General features: G+C 48.3%; 2 protein-coding genes across 4 annotated transcripts in view; one reads left to right on the top strand and one right to left on the bottom strand.

Annotated features, from left to right (window-relative positions):
* The window catches only part of RPH3AL (rabphilin 3A like (without C2 domains)), a 42,784-nt gene extending 32,371 nt beyond the window's left edge, over nt 1-10,413 (bottom strand). The window contains exons 1-3 of one of the 3 annotated variants that reach the window (XM_069791039.1): nt 10,279-10,413; nt 2,362-2,473; nt 818-961 (exon numbers count right to left, since the gene is read on the bottom strand). In XM_069791039.1, the coding sequence (XP_069647140.1) occupies nt 818-961; nt 2,362-2,438 (221 nt within the window). In that variant the 5' untranslated portion in view covers nt 2,439-2,473; nt 10,279-10,413. Of the gene's footprint in view, nt 1-817; nt 962-2,361; nt 2,474-3,426; nt 6,161-7,014; nt 7,344-10,278 lie in introns of those variants that run through there. The other 2 variants (XM_069791040.1, XM_069791038.1) reach the window with 2 other exon arrangements.
* Nucleotides 10,414-15,718: 5,305 nt separating this feature from the next.
* Nucleotides 15,719-19,306, top strand: LIAT1 (ligand of ATE1). The gene is made up of 3 exons (XM_069791041.1): nt 15,719-15,761; nt 16,255-16,458; nt 17,615-19,306. Exons 1-3 carry the CDS (start codon nt 15,719-15,721, stop codon nt 18,055-18,057), a joined length of 690 nt encoding a protein of 229 aa, XP_069647142.1. The 3' UTR covers nt 18,058-19,306.
* Nucleotides 19,307-19,725: the final 419 nt, after the last annotated feature.

Genomic DNA, 19,725 nt, shown 5'->3' on the forward strand with positions numbered 1-19,725 from the left:
CTGCTTCTGGGGTCTCCCATATATCACACAAACATCACTGCCAGTTCTCGTTAGCACTCACTGACGTGCACTGCACAGGGACAGAGTGAAGCGCAGGGGCAGGAAGCTGGTCCTGCTGGACACGGGCTGGGAGCCACTGGGGTTTCCTGTCTCGAGAACATGAAACACTGCTGGGAAATGCTGCAGGACTGCTGAATTCCCCAGCTTTAAAAGCAGTCAGTGTAAGATGACCACAGACGCAGCTGAGGCCAGACCTCCAGCAGGCCTGAAAGCAAATGGAAATCTGCAGCAGCAAAAGGATGCCCATAAATTAAATAAGTCAAGCTAGCAAACCCCTTCCAGAGGGCTCAGCCAACTAGAACATAAACTCATTCACTGCTCCAAGCAAAATCCCAGGGGGCTGCCGCAGACAAGGGAAAAGCTAACTGCACTGCCAGCAGCAGTTTCAGAGCCACGCTGCCCACTAGCAGTGGGTGCAGCTGCACAGCTCGGCATCTTCCCCAGCCTCTTCCAGAGCCACTGGGACAGCTGCCTTAGCACAGGCTGCATTTACCAGGGACTGTGTCAGTGGCTGCAACCACAGCAAGCTCCAAGGCTCAAAGAAGGCACGAGAAAGGCTTGAGACAGAGAGAGAAGGAAAACATCACATCCTTCCCAATGTTCATTACCTCCAAACAAGCAACATGGGAGGGAAAAATAACTGACCTAAGGGATGCTCTGACTGATGGAGGCTGAGCTCAGGCAGCCGGGAGAGCCACTCCTCTGTCTGCACTGACCTTTCCTTCTGAGGAAAGGGGACAAATGAACGTGACTGTACCCGATGCGCTGCTGCTCGATGATGTCCAATTTCTCCGCCTTGCGGATGACTTCCAGGATGACCTCAAGTTCCTGCGGGCTCAGAGCCTGCATCTTCCTCTGCTTCTCAGTCTGGAACGTGTGCACTGACCAGCCCGTCTGGAGCCTGGGGGGGGGGGGGGGCGGTGGAGGGAAGAATTAAGCTCTGAAAGGAAAGCACAAAACCCCTGCCCTGCCCCACAGGCCAAACCCACCAGGCATACAGAGCCCACGTCAGCCTTCCATCAGAGAAGTCTGTTCCCTGGCTAACACCCAAAGCAGGAGTTTCTTCTCACTGACCAGATCACCGCATCACTCCTCCAGCAGGACCGAGTGCTGCGCTGTCTCTCCCTGCCCTCTCATTTCCCTTTCTGCTCTAGTTTGTATTTTACCACTCCATGTCCTCACTCCTGTTTGGCTCTGCCCATGAAGAAAACTAGTGCACCTAGGGCTGGCTATCCTGAAAGTACACTTGCGGAGATGGGTGCTGATGCCAGACACGACAAACGCCAACAGCAGACTCCTGAACACAGGGATTACCTGCACCCTCCTCCCTCCTGATCACACATCTCTAAGGTCCTCAGTTCAAACACACAAATCACCAGGCATGCTTGGAAATATAAATTTGGCAACTTCTTCCCCTGGCCTAATCCAGGCCCACATGAGGACTTTAGCAAGCCACTTCCCTCCGTGCCTCACATACAGCAGCTAGCATTTCTCCTTAGCTCACTTGGGGACAGACGGGAGCTTTCACAGCTCAATTAATTACCATTCAGTAGGGGTTTAGAGGTCACTGGATAAAGTCACAGCTGCTAGCAGAATGCAGGGCACTATCAGACACAGCTGTCTTAACGAGGCTTTTAGGCGAAGGCTGGAGAAGTGGCAGTGGTGTGCACTGTTCACAGTCAGGTAGTCCCCTCAGACACCGGGTGACCTCCTATTTTCTAACACTCTGCAGCAGGCTGACCCCAAAGGTTCAGACAAGAGCAGAGGTGGCAGTGGCATGGTACTGGCTGCCAAAGAAGGAAAGCATCCAAGAAACAAATGCAGTTCTAGTGCTTGACTCATCTCCATCCCATTTGTCTTTAGGTTATGCAGTAATTTAACTTCAGGGGAAAATGAGATCAAATGACAGGTTCCTAAAACAAAAGATTGCTGGCAGCTGGGGGATGCTTTCAATTATATTTAGGGTGCTGCAGAGATATGAGCCTGCCTCCAAAGCCCTTCCTTTCACCCAGGGGAGGGCTGGTGGGATGGACTCCCACCACACACCAGCCACGCTGTGAACTCCACTGCAGGCTGGCAGCTCCGAGCAGCAGCCAAGCACCAAGCCCCAGCTTAGCAGGCTCCTGTCCCACCCAAGCAGCACACTTCTAGGGTACAGAGGGGTCTGCATGATGGGCAAACTCCTGCCTCCCAACTGGGCTATGGACAAGGCCAGTGGGCCAGCACTCCACAGAGATACCAGGAAACCATTCAGACCAGAGCTGAGGCTGGAAGGAGAGAAGAAGGGTGATGAGGACTCACTTGGCACGCAGTGCCAGCTGCCGGTCGTTGGGGCACACCCACTGGCCCATCCCGCTGCCAAAAATCGTGTCAGCCATGGCACCAGGCTGGGGAGGAGAGGCAGGGATCACACCTGTAAGAAACAAACACCAGCACTGAGCACAGCTGCCACACCACCCTCAAGAAAGCACAAGGCAGTGCTTGGTACAGCCTTATTATCCATCTGGAAGGGCCACTCTTCTGGCAAGCAAAACAGAGGTGATCTGCTGGCGTTGCACAGGGTGGAAGCAGACAGACTCTCGCCCGTAGACAGTGATAAAAACATACCATCATTCTCATAAAATATAAGCCAATAAATACTTTCAAATACCTTGAAGACAAGGCTGGAAGTTTAGATTTTATGGTACTCTGAAAACAAGCCAAAAACTCTTTGTCAGTTCTGATTTTTCATTTCAAACTAAAGAGCATTGTTTGTAAGAATAATCTCTGCCCCATCACCTCTAGAGCCCCAACGCTGCAGTACTGACAGAGAAAGCCAATCTAAAGAACACAAAGCAGCTACAGTTGCTTTTTTTTACCTCTTAATGGGGTAACAAACAAAAACCCACACGACAATCAGCATGAACAGTGGCAAGTCATTTCGTTCATTAAAACTGCCTCCATAATAGCCTGATATTTATAACTACAGCCTACAATAGCAGCTTGTTTGCATTCTCTGATGTTTAAGACGGCACCTCTTGCAGCAGATCTCCTACTGCGGCTCCTGTAACCAGCATGGTCACACCAGTGATTCCTGTGTTCAATGACAATTTCACTGTGAACTCATTCGTAAAGGTAGCAAGAGCCAACTTCCGCTTGCTCATGGGAGAAATGTATCCCCAAAAGAGACTTTGCAGTTAAGCAGTTCTGAGTCCTGCCAGCAGCTCAGAAGAACGGAAAGCACCAAGGGACAGATGCAGTCAAAAGATTTCAGTGGAGGCAAAACTAGTCTTGATGCACTGAGCTTTTCTCCAGCTGGATTTGCCCTCCAGCAGACCACGTGTCTCACAAGCCCTAATGCATAAATTTCCAGGTATTAATACTTACCTTCCCCAGAACAGACACTTGCCAGCTTTGAAACCATACCTGCTGGGCAGAGATAACGTGTTTAATGCTGTTTGGCAAACACAAAGCAGATACAATAGCAGGCAAGGTATATCACCTGCCAACTGTGCAGTAGTTCCCAAGAAAACACATGTTCCAGTCTCAATCCACAGCACACTTACCCCAGCAGTGCCCGTGGTTCAGCGTGCTGCACCTACACTTGCTATCTACTGCTGACACACAGAGCTTTCTGCTTCTGTGCCAGGCACAGAGGCATCACAGGCTGCATGGCCTTGGCCCTCTTACACAGGCAGGCACGCAGCTTGTGCAAATCGATCGATCTCTCCTTACGCTAGGCTCACATGTGCCACACGCTGCACTCACCCCCCCAGCACAGAAACACTAACCTGTGTTAGAGAACTGACAGCTATCTCCTCCCAAACTCCATTTCAGCCTTGAGAGCCAAAACGGTTAAAAAAAATGAACCAGTTCCCTCCTCTCTGACCATCCAATTTCTGGAGAGAGTCTGAAAACTCAGTGCTTACAACAGGCAGGAGAGAAAAGGAGGAATTCCACATGAAGCACAGATTTCTTTTGGTGCAAGAGGAAAGATGTATAAAAAGGGTGAAGGCTCTAAAAATTCAGCATAATGCTCAGCAGCACAGTCCGACTGTACAGCAAAGTGAAGCATGGAGGAGATGGGAGGCTGCAGGAAAGGTTTGGCAGAGAAAGAGGGTTGAGACAGGAAGGACAGACAGAAGCGTCACACAATTTTTTAAACCTTTACTACATTAGTTAAGGTGATCACTTTTGAAAGGGATCATCCCTAGAAGAAATCCTTGAACCCTGGCATCTTCAATTTACCAACTACTTTCCCCATTCTGCTCAGTGCCAGAGCATGCTGTGGGTTTGCATTTCCATTTTGTCCCAGAACACCTCCTGTTCTTTTCATCTTCTTCACAGTCTCAAGCAAGGAGAGAACGCGGTCCGTGCACATGTCCCACAGCAGCTCACACACAGGGGAGCAATCAAGCATCAACAGCAAAAGAATACGGAGGCTCCTGCCCCCGGGCCAGTGTTAGAAGCAGAGAGAAGCTACAATTTCACACAGAATGGCTGACCTGCGATTTTCCAGAGATTTTCCAAGCCTCTGATGTGTTCTTACAGGATTATATGCACATATAGCCCCCCACACAAATGCATATATTAAATTAATCTTCAGATATACCACGTACTCTTCCCTCCCACTCACGTACACCTGAAGAATAGCACAGCCCACACACTCAGCGTCCACTGGCGAGGCTGAATGCACTCAACTATGCTGACGTGACCAGTGCTTGGCAGCTGTGGCATGTTTAGCATAAAACCTAGAGCTGGAGATGAGCCCCATACCACGGTCAGGGCAGAGGAGTTTGCTTTGCCAGCAGCTGTGCTTTCAGGGTAGAAAGCAGTGCTGAATACATCTGCCCCTCCTCTGCAGAGCTTTATCTGCTCTAACAGAGCTGAAGGCAAGTCAGAATAGAGCACATCAGCTAACAATTTTTCTCAGGAGAGACCTAAACACATTCTCCAGCCTCATACCACAGTGCACTTTTCCCAGCAGGACTGAACAAAAACAAGCAATGTCATGCTCTTTTGCCTCTTGTTACTCAGCATATGCTTTCCATTCACCATTCCCTGAGCAGCATCTGAAAAGAGAGAAGGAAAACAAAACACAGCCTAGAGATCTATCATATCACCGAACAGTCCTCAGATAGACTATTCCCTAAAATATTTACAGGAGCATTTTCTTTTGGCAGCATTGGGTATCTGCTGCTCCTTCTGATGTAAAATGGCATTGCAGGTGGCTTTGCACCTTTGCTTCTGAAAAAAGCCTGGTGTGGTTTGACACAACTACCTCAGAGAAGGAAACAAGAATGACATGGAACTGCAGGCCACAGTCTGCTGGGGCAGAAACAGGAGAACTGCCAGGACTGGCGGGAAAGGAATATCTTGCATGGCCACAGGAACAATGCCAGAGAAATGGTACCAGTATCTGGAAGGCATTAAGCATCCTCCCTCTTATCTCTGTACAGGACAAGAAGTACAGTGCAATCAGCCTAATCAGAAACACTAAGATCGCAAAACCACGCCAGCCTAGGGAGTCATTTCTATGGGCTGTGGTGAAACATCCCCCTCTTGCAGTCAGCCTCCACTGCATTCTCCCTCAAAAATGCTCCAGTTAGCACCTACCTCACTGAGCCATCCCCTCCCTGTCCTCTACTCCTCTCAACAAGCTAACAAAGGGCAAAAGCAGCCAGTCTCTAGCAGTGAGAGCAAGAGAAACCCACAGCTCTTGGCCCTGCTGCAAGTACATTGCATACAGAATAAAGGAGAAGCACAATACTTAGCGTTACAGAAAGGAAACTTCCCACTCCAAGATTCTGCTTTTTACTTGAATTAAGAATTAAAAGGGAGTTCTTATCAATACTCTATGGCCTGCTTTAAAAACCCTCCACCTGTTTGTTCCTTTCCTATGATGGAGGAAATCATGTGAAACAAAGCCTCATTAAATCTGAGTCCACCTGGCTGCCCTTGGCACAGAAGCTAAGGGGAGCGCTGCAAGGAAGGAGCGCTGCCCTACAGCAAGCCAACCCTTTGCACGGGGCCAGGAGCATTTCAGGAGATGCAGAACTGAGCACATCTCTGCCTGCAGCTCTGACGTAGCGCTGCTTCTGCCGTCTCCATGATGAGACTTGGACTCTGCAGCCAGAGAACGAGGCACCTGAGAACATGACCTCAGTCTGCGAGGGAGAAGTCTTCTGGTGGGGTGTGAGTGAAGGGAACAGCAGCAGGGTCATGCTGGTGACCTGGCCCCACATCCCTGCAGAGCAACCACAAGACAGCAAAGCGAGCAGGATCTTTCCCACTGGACAGTTCCCACTTCTCAGCCTGGAAGACGAAGGTTGGCTGCAGCTGGCTGTGTGGCAGCACATGCCTCAGGCGCAGGCTGGGTAGAGGTAATCACCCTTCCGTGCCACCCTAGCAAGCCACACAGCCGTGGATCCTGCGGCAGGCACGCCTTCCTGAAGCAGCAGCAGAACAGCAGCGGGAGGGGTTTCTGACCCAATAACCAGCACATTCAGCACCAACTACAACTGGCGGCTGCGATGGCAGAAGGTTGCCACGTTGGCACGTGCCATATCTAGCCCTGGCTGACAGCAGTACACAGACGCAGCCCTTTGACATGATGCTCTTCAAAGAATTTCAGGCTCTTCTGTGAAAGAAGGCCAGTTTTCTCAGCAGAACAGCAACATGAACGTCACGTATGTTTACCTTAATAACAGAGCACAGTTGTAGCAGGTCATGCCGAAGGTTCAGTGCTCAAAGAGTGTAAGAACAGAGCACAACACAGCAATACTTTTCCAGAATACCCTCCCAGCCTCCAGAGATTCCTGGATCATGCACTTCCTGAGCCAGGCTATAGCGCTGTATTTAACACACTTAACATTTTTCTGTCCCAAATTTATCAGCTTGCCTTTTTCAGCTCATGTACACTTTTAGCATCAGTCCCTTCCCCACTCCTCCACCTCAAACACATTTTGACTTTACCTTGACTACATCAAAGTTAAAACTGAAGGGTCTTGTTGACATTGAAGTAATCATTGCAGCAGAAAACACCTCCTTACGGCAGCGAAAGCACAGCCTGCACGAGCCCTCCTGCTGCTGGGCTGATTACAGGTGCCCACAAAGCATGAATTCCTCAGAGCACTGCAAATATAAAAATGTCCTATACAGGCCCATAAGGAGCTCTCCAGTCAGCTTTCATTTGCCTGGTTATTTCAGCTAAGCAGCTCGTGTCTATATTAATTTGGTTTTATAGGAAATTAATTAGGCAATTTTTTTTAAAATACTTCATTTAAAAAATAAAAATTAAACAGTTGGCCAGAGATGAGTTCCCAATTCCCAAGCTGAGCTGTGCCGGTGTAATTAACTCGCCTACTTTAAGGGCATCACCTCCCCCAGGACTCCCAGCTTGCACCAGGTACCATGCTGGCCTGTTTTTCCTTTTAGCTGCTGCTCCCTCAAAGAGGCAGCGTAATTACTCTCTGCTCCGTGCACCAGACCCCGTTATCCCTGGGAAACCGTAGCAACTAAGTGAGTGTTTGCTCTTGTTGCTATGACAGAGGATAAATGACTAGTAGAGATAGATAAGGTTAACCCAGCCCCTGCCTCCCACCCACTGCTGGCCAGTCCCTTTTCCTCCCAGACAGTAGTCACGGAGCAGGGATACAAGTGCGAGCAGGCCGGGAAAGGCTATTTAGTCCAGATACAAGTCCTCCCCTCGTGTTTTAAAGATCCTAGTGCCACAGCTGTATTTCAAAGCACAAGACTGTTTTAAAGTGACAGAATAACCCTTGGGGCTGTAGAAGCCTGGCAGAAGACACACACTTGACTTTCAAGATACGGCCAAGTCTCAGAGCCAGAGAAGGGGAGCAACTGTGCCAGTACAAGTGCTGGCCTGAATCAGGGCTTTGTAAAAGTTTTTCTCACACACAAACCACTTTGAACTGCCCCTTCACATCTGCATCTAGCAGTTTGTCAGCCTCTCCAGTGGCAAAGCAGCCTGCTGCAAGCATCGACGTTTCATAGGGGCTAAGCAGGCAGGAGGCAAGCAATCCTCATCACCTTCCTGCTCCCCGCTCTCAGGAAGGGAGAGCGCTGGGCCAGCGCACAGGGGCACAGCTGAGAAATGGCCTTTTGCCATTTCTTACTGTGACAAATCCCCACAATAGTGCAAACCCTTAGCAGCAGATGGAGAGCCAAGCGCCACAAGGAAGCTAATATGATCAGATTTGACTTGCAGCTCTGTGGCTTGGGCCAACAGAGACAAGGAAAACACGATGTCCAAATAAACACCACAAAGCCTCAGGAAGCTTTGGGACAACAACTTAAGAACCCAATCATACAGACTTTCTACCTGTCTGTCCCACCATGAAGGCGCAATCCAAGCAGGACCAGCACCTGCGCAAGATGGAAGACCTCATTCAGAGCTGTGTATTCGATTTTGGTCGGTCCAGCTCAAGGTAAACACAAATCAGCCTCAGCACATGGAAAGGGAGAAAAGTGTCATTATCAATGTAAGGCCAAATTGGAAAAGGAGTAAGTGGGGCTGAGGTTGGGGGGGGGGGGAAACAAAGAAGGTTCCCATGCATGAGAGCTGTTTCCCAATCCCAGCAATAGTGGTAAAAAGCCTAACTGCTTTTAAGACAGAGCTCATTAAAAAGCTTATAAAATACAGTGCCCTAGAGGTCCTTGCCAGTCCTATGAGTGGGAAGATAAAATCAGCTGTACAGGAAAACTGACATACGGTACCAACAATCCAGTATTAATGAGAGGCACTTATTAGTGTGGCTACTTGATATATGGTAAGCTATAAAGAACCAGTTTTTGCCCAAGCAAAGCAGTCCTCCGGCTCCCCAGCACCCTACGGTGCTGGGGAGGAAAGCCAGCACTGTTCCACCTGCCAAGGTGTATCTTTATTTATCAGACTTTGGCCCTATTTCCGTCTGATCCCCAGCCAGGCAGGTGCGTTGTGCAAAGTGAATAATTCATGAAGACAGCAGGCTCTTTCTGACTCACATTCTGGGGCAGGTTGATCTGGCATAGGCCTAGGAGAAGCAAATTAGCATCTAAATGGCCAATTAGAGAGACTCATTTCGCTATGCTGATATGCTAAAAAGCTCAGGAGGCCTTCTGCGGCTGGAGGTTGGTAGGGTGGAATCAGCACCTCCAAGCCTCCAGAGAAGCATCAAGTTTCTTAGAAAGAATTGGACATAGCAGGGAAGCACTGAGCACGGGCCAGCGTTTGTCAAGGAATCCCTTGCAGGAGAACCACATGCCAGCCTATTTTGCGGGTAACCTCAAGTGAACCAGGAAAAGCACAGTTCATGGCCGGCAGAGAAACTACTGAGCAGCCTGACCCCAGGCTTTGCCAAAAACTTGCTATCCAGCATGGCTCTGAGCCACAGGCCTGCCATCACATCTGGAAGATGAAATATCCTTTCTCAGCATCCTTAAGCTGTAGCATTGATTTTAGGCATCCTAGGATGCCTTCGAACAACACACAAGCATGGCCAGCCATAACTCCAAGACCTTTACCACCCTGAACGTTGTTGGTATGAGCAAAAAGAAAGCCATGGACTTTGACCAGGCCCTGGGGAGTACCTGACCCACGCTGCAGCAGACTAAAAACCCTGCGGGTGGGCACAGTATGTCATTCTTATTTGCACATACAAAAGCACCCATCACCCCATGTCGGAGTGCCCAAAAGAACCATGACAATCCATCCTCTGTAAGATGCACGTGGCTGCTCCCATCACACAAAATGCACAAGCCCAACAGCTCTCAAAAGCATGCCGGGGCTGATAATTTTTCGATGGCACATGTCACTCTCAGCCTCCCACTTCTGGCTTGTTTCCCCCCACACCTCCGTCACTTACATTCAGTTACCTTCAGGAGGCTGAATTCCACCTAAATTCAGCCTTGTGCATTTCACCTCGCTGTGTTTCCAGACTGCTTTCAGCAGCATTTTGGGTAAGAGTCTCCCACCAGCGGAGCTCCGGGTCAGGATGCCCCAGTCCGCCTCCGCAAAAGCAGCTCCCCTGTCCCAGCTCACCAGGGGAAGGAGCCGTACCCCACCGGCCCCAGCCACAGCAGTTTCCCTGCAGGTATCCAGGCAGCCGGTACGTCCCAACACCTAAAACTCTACTTGAAACTCCGCACGAAGCGCCCGTACTCCCACCCAGCAGAGAGCTACGGGCTGGGGCACCACCCGCTCCCCCCGCAGACGCGGCGTCCTCCCCGCACACCCACCTGCCCTCCGGTTCCCGGCCCGGTCCCGCTCTCGCACCCGGCTCCCCTACGGGCCACGCTAGGATACGGCACGGAGCCGTCCCCTCGCCCCGGGACAACGCGGAAACGGAGCGTTCCTCCTCCTCCTCCTCCTCCTCCTCCTCCTCCTCCTCCTCCTCCTCCTCCTCCTCCTCCTCCAGCCCCGGCGGCGGCGCCGCCCGCGTCCCGCTCCGCTCCGCTCCAGTCCGGGCGCCCCCCGCGGCCCCGGGCACCCCCTGGCGGAGCCGCCGCGCTGCACCCGCCCCCACCAGCGCCGGCCGCCGCCAAGGCCCGGTCTGGAACGGCGGTGCTCGGAGCGGAGCCACCCGGGAGGGTCTGAGGACAAACAGTTCAGATGGGAGCGCTGGGACAGGGCGCAGAATAAAAAGACACTTAAAAAAGCAAACAACCAACCAAACAAACAAAAAAACCACAAACAAAAAACCCCTACAAACAAGGAAAGCTGGTAGCAAAAAAAAACCACTAAAAAAACCCCACTAAAAACAAAACAAAAAGACCCCAAAACAAAACAAAAAAAACCCCAAACACAAACCCACCCAAACAAAACAAACCCCCAAAACACAAACCTACCCAAACAAAACAAGCCCCCAAACCAAAAACAAACAAACAAACCCACCAAACCCAAAACCCTGAAGCAAAAAAAAATAACCCCAAGAAACAAACAAACAAAAAAACCAGCAAAACCCAACCCACAACAAAAATGAATTTTGCAGGGGGAAGAAAAAAGTTCAAAACGAGCACCCCGCAGCAAAGCAGGTGACCTGCTGGGCCAGGGACAACTGCCCGGAGTTCATAACTTTTAAAGATTAAGGGCCCAAATCTGCAGAGCAATCGTAATAACAGACACCAGCTACAGAAGGTTGCCTGGTATCAGCAGCAAAATTTGGTCTCGCTTTTTTTACAGCAAAGCTATTCCTCCGGGGACCGCCGTGGATGGTCCTGTGAACAGGGTCCCCATGTCAGTAAAAGCTCAGTCTGCAGAAAGGGTTGCAAACTGGGTACAGCGTGGACCCAACGTGCTGAGATAAACCCAGCCAACCTGCTTCAACCAACTCACTGCGCAGTGAATGAGGGACCAAGGCACCGCCGTGGCTTTTCTTCCACATTCAACAATTGCTTGTAGCCCACTCCTTCACACTTCATTGTAATCAAACGTGTCTCGCTTTGCATTTTGGAGAGGTGTACAAATGCTAAGTACTGTCCTGTGCAGCACAGGAAGCATGAGGAGCAGAGAGCGGAGCACTCAGTGAAGTGACAGCCTGGGATCATAGGGTGAGTCAACAGAAAATCACAGAAAAACAATTGTTCCTTTGCACTAGCCTGTGAACACAGAAATTAGGGCTCGTTACTGTCTAAAAGTCCAGTGGATGCAGTGAGTAAATTTGCTGTGTAATAGGAAGGGAGGGAGAGAAAAAGAGAGAAGGAAAAGAGAAAGGAAAAGAAATCCTCAGTCTATTCTTTTACTGCCTGTTCAGAGCCTGCTCTTGAGAAACCTGGTGGCCCTGCAAGCCCCATCACTTCCACACATCCCCAAGACCTCAGGATAAGCTTAGGGACCGTAAGCCACCTTTTACCTAAATCGACTTCAAGTCTGAGTATATATTTTGCTTTTTGGTTTAGGCAAGTGTTGAAAAATACATCAGAGGAAGCAGTGTTTGCATTAATACAGAGCCTGTATTTCTGTGGAAGAAAGCACTTGAAGATGACATTTTGCACCAGGGTAGTCCTCCACATGGTCAATAATATAAATAAATTAAACATGCTGTTCAGCCAACTTCAGGAAAAAGATAAATTACCTCATTTCACCAGCTGTACTGGCAGGAGCAATAGGCACGGGAAACGACACACATCTCAGAGACTGTATCCATTCTGCTGTTGAATTTGCTTGTTGGGATCCCCACAGAACCACAGATGCTTCGGAGTCCGACTGCAAGGCTGGGCCTTGAGAGCTGGAAGTCACAGAGAAGAAATATGACATTACGTTAAAAATTTAAAAAGGCTAAATATGAGTTTAATCTTGGTAGCATGAAGTCAATTTTTAATATACTCGTTTCTCAGAAAGCAGGCACTTCCAATTCCACCCAAAGAACCCTTCAAAATCTCTCTTTTATCAGTGATGGGTTTCACTGAATTATTCACCAGATCACAGCTGCCAGAGATTTTAAATATACACATGACAAGGACTGTAACGGCTAGCAACCTTCTCCTGCAGGCCTATCAGCAATACTGACAGTTGCATCGCAGATGCCCCAAGCTGATCCAGTCTCCTTTCAGCACAGCACATAATTGCATGCTGGGGAGCAGCCTTTCCGTGTCACCCTCAGACAGGCGTATTTCTCAAGAAATGAAAAATAAAGACCACCATTTTCAGAGACATGTTAACTTGTCGGCATGAAGGTATCCTCCAGAAGAACTACCGATGCTTAAAAGCAGCCCTATTGTACAACAAAACAATCCTAATTGTAACAATCCTCAAATGCTAGAGGAAATGATTCCCAGTTTGGACACTGGACCGGTAAGCAGGGGTCTGGCCTCCCCTTCTCAGCCATGTCCTGCCGGGCAATCAGAGCTGAGGCGTTGCACTGCTGGTCTGCTTTCTGCAATTTGGTGGTCATTTCTGGTTAGATCACAGGTTCTTTCAGGTGAGGATTCTCATCATCTGTCTGTTCAGCACTTGACACAAGAATTTGGGGTGGACGATTAGTGTTTTAATACACACAATAATAAGAGTATTAATTATGAGCAATTTTAAACACAGAGAATAACCAAAGGCCAAACTGGCTGGCTGCTTCTCTCAGAAAGACCATTTCCTAGGGACACAGGCTGATAACTGGCAAGGAGCTGCTACAGCCAGAGATGTTTGGCACTCCCTTCCCATCACCCTGACCACTCCAGCTCAGCCTAGCCACTTTACAATTCACAGCAAGAAGGCCAGGATTTTTCTCCAAGCTGTTACTCTGATTGCAATCCCCTACTATTTGGTCATCAGTGATTCAATTTGTATTCATCCCTCTATCATTCCTCAATAAAAAGGTCAATGATTCAGTCCCCAATGTGAACAAAATACCCCATGCCTGTAGAGCACACCTGCTCAAGAATACGTAAGACAAAGAAAACGTTTAAAGAATACTGATGCTTCACAACAAATTAAGCTGGTTTTTTTACCTGTTTTAAAGACAAGCTCCCCATTCTGATCCACTGCTCTCTTTGCTTGCACAAACAAGTCTCAGGTCTAATTCTCTTTTCCTCGTTCAAGGTAAGCCTACAGCATCAACTAAACATTTCACAAGAAGGCTTCCTTAATAGCCCAGTACAGTAGGTCTATACGCAGTTTCAGCTCATCTGTGGCACAGGAAAATGATGCGCATTTTGGAGTAAACTGGTTCCACACGGAAATCTAGAGGAATTTCTCAGCGTAGTTGTATTTGAAGTCAAAAAGTACAATTTTCCTTCCTCCTGTCACCAGATCTATATAATTGCTTATAAAATTACTAATTTTTCCAGTCAGGATATAAGGCATGTTCACAAATCTCCTCTCAGATGCACCCACCTGTTGCATTACCCAGATTTTATACTGAACGAGGGGGTCATCATAACACCCCATCTCACCAAAGGAAAAAAATACAACGGTACCTTTACTTCATTTCACACTCAAGCTAAAATTAAAGAGGACAGTAGGAATATTCAAGCAAATTGGAAGACAAATCTAACAACCCTTAGACATATAGATTAGATCTACTGCTTGAATGCAATTACCCTTCCTGGCAAGAGTTTACAAATTGGAACTCTATTTTATGAATTCATTATTTGTTTATTTTCAAAAGATATTTGCCTCCAAGATGCAGTGAAACCTTCAGAGGATTGTGGAAAGTTTGTTCTGAGTATTTTTACTGTGAATTGCAGGTAGAACATCCACTGAGACTGGAGCCTGGCTGTGCTGGGCATGGCAGAGTTTGAGACTCTCAGTCTAAAGAGAAAAGTGACAGAAAGCAGTAAGAGGGTCAGGGATTTGCCTGGGGACAATGCCCCTTCAGAATAAAATGATCTGCTGCTGGGGAGCACCTCACCACCCCACATCCTCCTGGCCAACTGCAGCAGCAGAAAGAGCAGGTTAACCAGGCAAATGTTGATACTACCCATCCTGGCACTCCAGGGAGGAGCTGTCAGAAGATGATTTTCCTTGTATGTAGCTCAGGCCAGCTACCACCACTGGGTTCTTATTTTGGCTGGCAAGTGAGGTTTTATCATAATAAAATTAATGACAACCACCGCTAGCTACAAGTAATCCCCTTCCCTCAGCTGTTCTCTAAAAATATTGTACTCACTTTTCAGTCTGGATGAATTATTTACAGCCCATCACTGCTGGTGCCGTTTTCCTTGCCTTTTTGCCCTGTGTCACCATCCCTTTCATCCACACGCAGGCTTTGGAGACCTGCTGGCTGCTGTACAGAATTAGTAATAACCATCACTGCAAAACGCCTGCTGTTGACACTTTGAAATCAAACCATTAGCAGCAGTCAGAGAAGTGCTGCCTGCAGCCCAGGGATCCGCTGTGGGAGCAGCCTCCTGGGAGCCTGATTTCATCACAACCTGTCTGAATGCAACCGCGAGCGTCTGCCAAATTTCACATCTAAATAGATCAGGAGAAGGAAAGCGGCAGGCAGGGAGGGGGAGAAAGCAACCAAACCGGGATTAAACCTCATGTTATTTCCAGGGAGAGGACGACAAATAAGCAGTGCATTGCTTCAACAACTGTTGCTAGAGTTCCTGTGAATGCTTTTCGTCCAGGCTCACCTCCGAAGGAGATGCGCTAATCTCCCTCGCTGGTGAGGGTGTTAAAACATTCATCACCACAATGCAGCAGCAAGGGCAGGAGATCTGAGGATTGCACCGGCCCCAAAACACTCGGGAGAGCTATTGTCAACTCAGAAGCTTTCACATGTACCTTCACTGCTCTGATGTGGGGAAAGGCAGAGGGGATTTTCCCTCAGCACCTTTGTTTCCAGGGCTGAGGTACTACGGAGGGGTGGGAAGGACCCCAATAGCTGGTCTGCCTGCAATGGATTTGGGTTTGGTTTTTTCCCTGTGCACCGCTGTGCTGCAAACCCCACAGCCCTGCAATACTTCACCTGCTGCCAGGCTGTACTACCTTCGACAAGCCAACACTTTCATGGTGTAGCCATATTACCTTGGGCAAGCCCCAGCACCTACACATGCAGAGGATCACAGGGGAGGAAACCTGTGCTGGGCAGGGTTGTTCACACAGAGCAATGGCGCTGGGCCCCTGGCCAAGCAGGCAGGCCCAGGCTTGCCGCTGCGCCATGGCTGCCCTGGAGACCTCACTGAAGGGCGGGCGCTGAGGGGAGTGGAAAGGAAAGGGAAGGGGGAAGGCAGCGGTGAGATGGAGGGGAAGGTGCTGAGGGGAGGAGAGGTGAAGGGGGAAGGTGAGGTGGAAGGGAAGGTGCTGAGGGGAGGAGAGATGGAGGGCAAAACCTGAGGGGAGATGGAGGGGGAAGGCACTGAGGGGAACAGCTGAGGGGAGATGGAGGGGAAGGCACTGAGGGGAAGAGCTGAGGGGAGATGGAGGGGGAAGGCACGGGGGGGAAGAGCTGAGGGGAGATGGAGGGGGAAGGCACGGGGGGGAAGAGCTGAGGGGAGATGGAGGGGGAAGGCACAGGGGGGAAGAGCTGAGGGGAGATGGAGGGGGAAGGCACGGGGGGGAAGAGCTGAGGGGAGATGGAGGGGGAAGGCACGGGGGGGAAGAGCTGAGGGGAGATGGAGGGGGAAGGCACGGAGGGGAAGAGCTGATGGAAGGGCAAAACCTGAGGGGAGATGGAGGGGGAAGACACTGAGGGGAGAGAAGATGGAGGGGGTGCCATGGACAAGGAGAGAGGCTGGGCCAGTGCTGCTGACCTTCCTTCCCTTGCTCCCTGCCAGGCTCAAGGGCAGCCGTGGGGGGCCATGCCCAGCCTGCTGCAGGGCCCCGCAGGCAGGAGAACGGTGCGGGCAGGTGGTGGGGGGCGAGGGGCTGCCTGTGCCCCACTCCACCGCAGGCCCCTGGCACGAAGCCACCGCGGAGAAAGAATCATCATCAGCTGCCGCGCAGGAGTGCCACCACCACCACCACCATCATGCGGGCAGGTGAGCTGGGCTGGTTGCCGCAGCAGGCACGGGCAAAGGCCACTGTCCCCCACAAAGCTGCCATGGTCCTCGTAGCTGTCCCCAAAACACCCCACGCAGGGTCTGGGCAGGGAAGGGGTCATGGAGCAAAGCCATGTGTGCACCGGGCTGGTAGGTGACCACTGCTCAGCATCACATGTTTGTGCAATTGACACTGCACAGACATGAAGGGACGCAGGGCTGGAGTGTGCATACGAGCAGGAAGGCAGCTCGGATTCACCTGTCCGTGTTGGCCGGAGGATACGGTGTTCGGCTCTCCCTCCATCCTGCAGGACAACTGCTGTGGAGAGAAAAAACCAGCCTTCCCTAGGAAATCATCTATGGCACTTCAAGACCTTTCACTGAACCAGTAGCCTGTTTATACATAGTTTTGTATATAGCTACAAACCTATCCAAAACCAGAAAAAGATCGAGTACATGTAACTACACAGCATAAGCAGTAGGAGGCATAAGACATCTGTCAAGAAGTAGGAAATTTCATAAACTGCCTAAGATTTGGGATGCTGTAAATATTTAGTGGTTTTCTTTTGGTGAGCTACAGTATAGTTGTTTAAATATTCACCATTCCATGGGCATGAGTCACGGCACTGATTTAACTTCCCATCAGTGGGGCTGAGTTGCTGTTACAGCTACAGAAAGGGGACGTTAATTTCAAAAAAGTCTTCCACAAAAAGGAATAGCCATTCACTTCCAGTATGTTAGTACAAAAGGTGCCTGAAAGTTTCCAGGAAAAAAAAAAACCAAACAATCACATCGCTTGCTGTATTAATGGGTAACAGCTTAAAAAAGATCCCCAACAACTAAGAATCAACTAAATCGAGTTAGGCATGCACAGTGAACTTGATGCCAATGTAGAAGTGCTATTAATGCATTAACAGCCTCAATAAATACATTTTACATGTGAGAATCGTTATATTAGCCAATCAGATAAATAGCTATTTCCCACTTAAAAATAAGATTTTTAGGCCATTAATATTTTCTTATAGATTTGGTTTCTTATTAATGGGCACATAAAGGCACAGCAAGCACTTGTCTCATCATCCTCTTTATGAAATAAGCAGGAAAGCCTGAGAGGCAATGCATACATTTTTGCTAACAGCATTTATCGTTTTAACAGATAAAAACCACCACAAAACCAGAAAGCAGCAGACCCACTCCCCTCCATTGCCTAAAATCCCAAGTTCTGGGAGAAACCCTGACTCAGCCCAAAATAATGCAAAAGAGATTCAGATGGATGCAGAAATAAACAAGGTTTTAGCATCAATTTCCACCATTTTGGACTCTAGTCAAACAGATCAAGGTCTTTCTGCTCATCTAAATGAAAGCCTTCGATGGGACACCAGTCTTGAAGATCCTGAAGCAGAGGAAGAAAGGCTGCGTATCTATAAGATGAACAGAAGGAAACGGTACGAATTGTATATGCAGCAACGTTTGCCCACTGAGCCATGCCTAAGTGTCAGGCATTCCCCATTACTTCATTGCAGGGCGTCATGCACAAGCAGCAATTGCACAGTATGTAAAGAAGATTGCTGCAGTTATTTTCCGGAGGAGCAAGCGTGAACTGGTCCTGATTGCTGAATGAGCTAGCACAGTCTCTGAGCTGCAACCAGTGGTGTCACTCAAATATCTTCCAACAAGTTCTGTAGCTTAGTACTGATTACTCACTGTCTTATATATGTGTGGAGAACAGGACATTTATATTTTAAAAACAAACCAACCCGTTAGTTAAAATATGGCAGCAACTCAGACTACTTCAACAATTGAAAGTGCTCCTTTCCACACTGCCTATTTGTCCTGGAGTACCCCTTGTTATTGCTATTAGTTTATTTCAAAATAATACTCACTGCATTACACCTGAGCGTTTCAGGTGTTCACATCTGAATTGCTGGTCCTGAAACCAGCAAACACAGCCCTTGCGGCAGGTGGGAAAACTGAGCTCTGGGCAGCTGAATGACTGGATACCTTGTTTGGAGGCTAAAACGATTTGCAGGCACACAAACTTACCTGGTACTTGAAACTGAGCAAGCTGCAAAATCGGGATTGGAATCCAGCCCTCATCTCCTGGCTTGTAATCTAATTGTTAGGTACAGTATTTTATTTTGTTATAAAAATTCATTGTATCAGACCCTCAGATTTGACATTCTGGAGAAGCACAGGATATATACAAGGAAAACGGAGCACATCTATAACAACGGGATTATCCTTGGCATGGTACGTACTAACTAGAAGCCCATTTGGCCAACATAAATTAAAAATCACGTCAAGCAGTAGGCTGCCTTGTACTCCCCTACTTCAGCTTCTCATAGTAAAGGAACATCTTTCATACAGAGTGTTACTACTATAGAAAGGAAAACAGACCAGGCCACGCTAAAGGAAGTATTTGGAAGTTAGAGGGCACATCTGAAGGAGAGAAAGTTTCTCCTGAAGCCGTCCTGAAAGATACTGTTAAAATTTTTTAAGTTGTTTTTTATTAGTGGCTCTTAAAACAAACTGTCTTTTATACAGCAACTGATGTTTATGCATGGCTTTTCTCCTGTTTAATACTTTAAACACCGCATGATACTCAAATGCTTGCACAGACTTTCGCAGGAGCAGTGGCACGCTTTAGAACAGCTTCAAAGCTCCCTAGATTCCAATAATGTTATTACATGCAAATCTATGGAGCTTTTGCAAGCAGATAACCAGATGAACCATAAAAAGTAAGCAAAAAAATCCCATTATGAATTAATTAACTGAATCTTCAGTTGCATCCATTTCTACTCTGCCAAAGATACTAATAAAATCAGCAGACCTGCAAATTCGGGAAGGTTTAAAGAACAGATAAGCATCCAGAAACACACTACAGCATTTCTCTCAAAACAATAGTTTGTAACCATCTATTTTGTTTTTATAAAGTTTAATGCATAACACATTTAGTCGTATTTTATTTTACTGATGTAGCATTTGAGCATGTACATTTTTAACCAAAATTAAAAAGAAATTCCTGTCTGGTTAAATATGTGTTATATTTGAAAAGGGCAAGTGCTTTGCTTGTAGGATATGCTGAAATCCATACCAGAAACTCTCTTCAAAAATAAAACTATACCAGACGAATGACTCAAATACATACTGGAGAGGATTTTCAGCTGTCTTCAAGGCACTTTTTCAGTGTCTTACTGAACTGATAAAACCACAACATTTGGTGGTGTTGTTTTTTGTTTTGTTTTTTTTTTTAATACAGACAGTTTT

This window comes from Haliaeetus albicilla, chromosome 9, assembly GCF_947461875.1.
Source record: "Haliaeetus albicilla chromosome 9, bHalAlb1.1, whole genome shotgun sequence".
Lineage (NCBI taxonomy): Eukaryota > Metazoa > Chordata > Aves > Accipitriformes > Accipitridae > Haliaeetus > Haliaeetus albicilla.

Excerpts from the sequence above, each read along its gene's own strand:
- LIAT1 (XM_069791041.1), top strand. The coding sequence starts at position 15,719 with ATGGAGGGGAAGGTGCTGAGGGGAGGAGAGGTGAAGGGGGAAG. Across the intron at positions 15,762-16,254 it reads AGGAGAGGTGAAGGGGGAAG|GCTCAAGGGCAGCCGTGGGG; the intron begins GTGAGGTGGAAG and ends GCTCCCTGCCAG. Across the intron at positions 16,459-17,614 it reads CACCACCATCATGCGGGCAG|ATAAAAACCACCACAAAACC; the intron begins GTGAGCTGGGCT and ends TCGTTTTAACAG.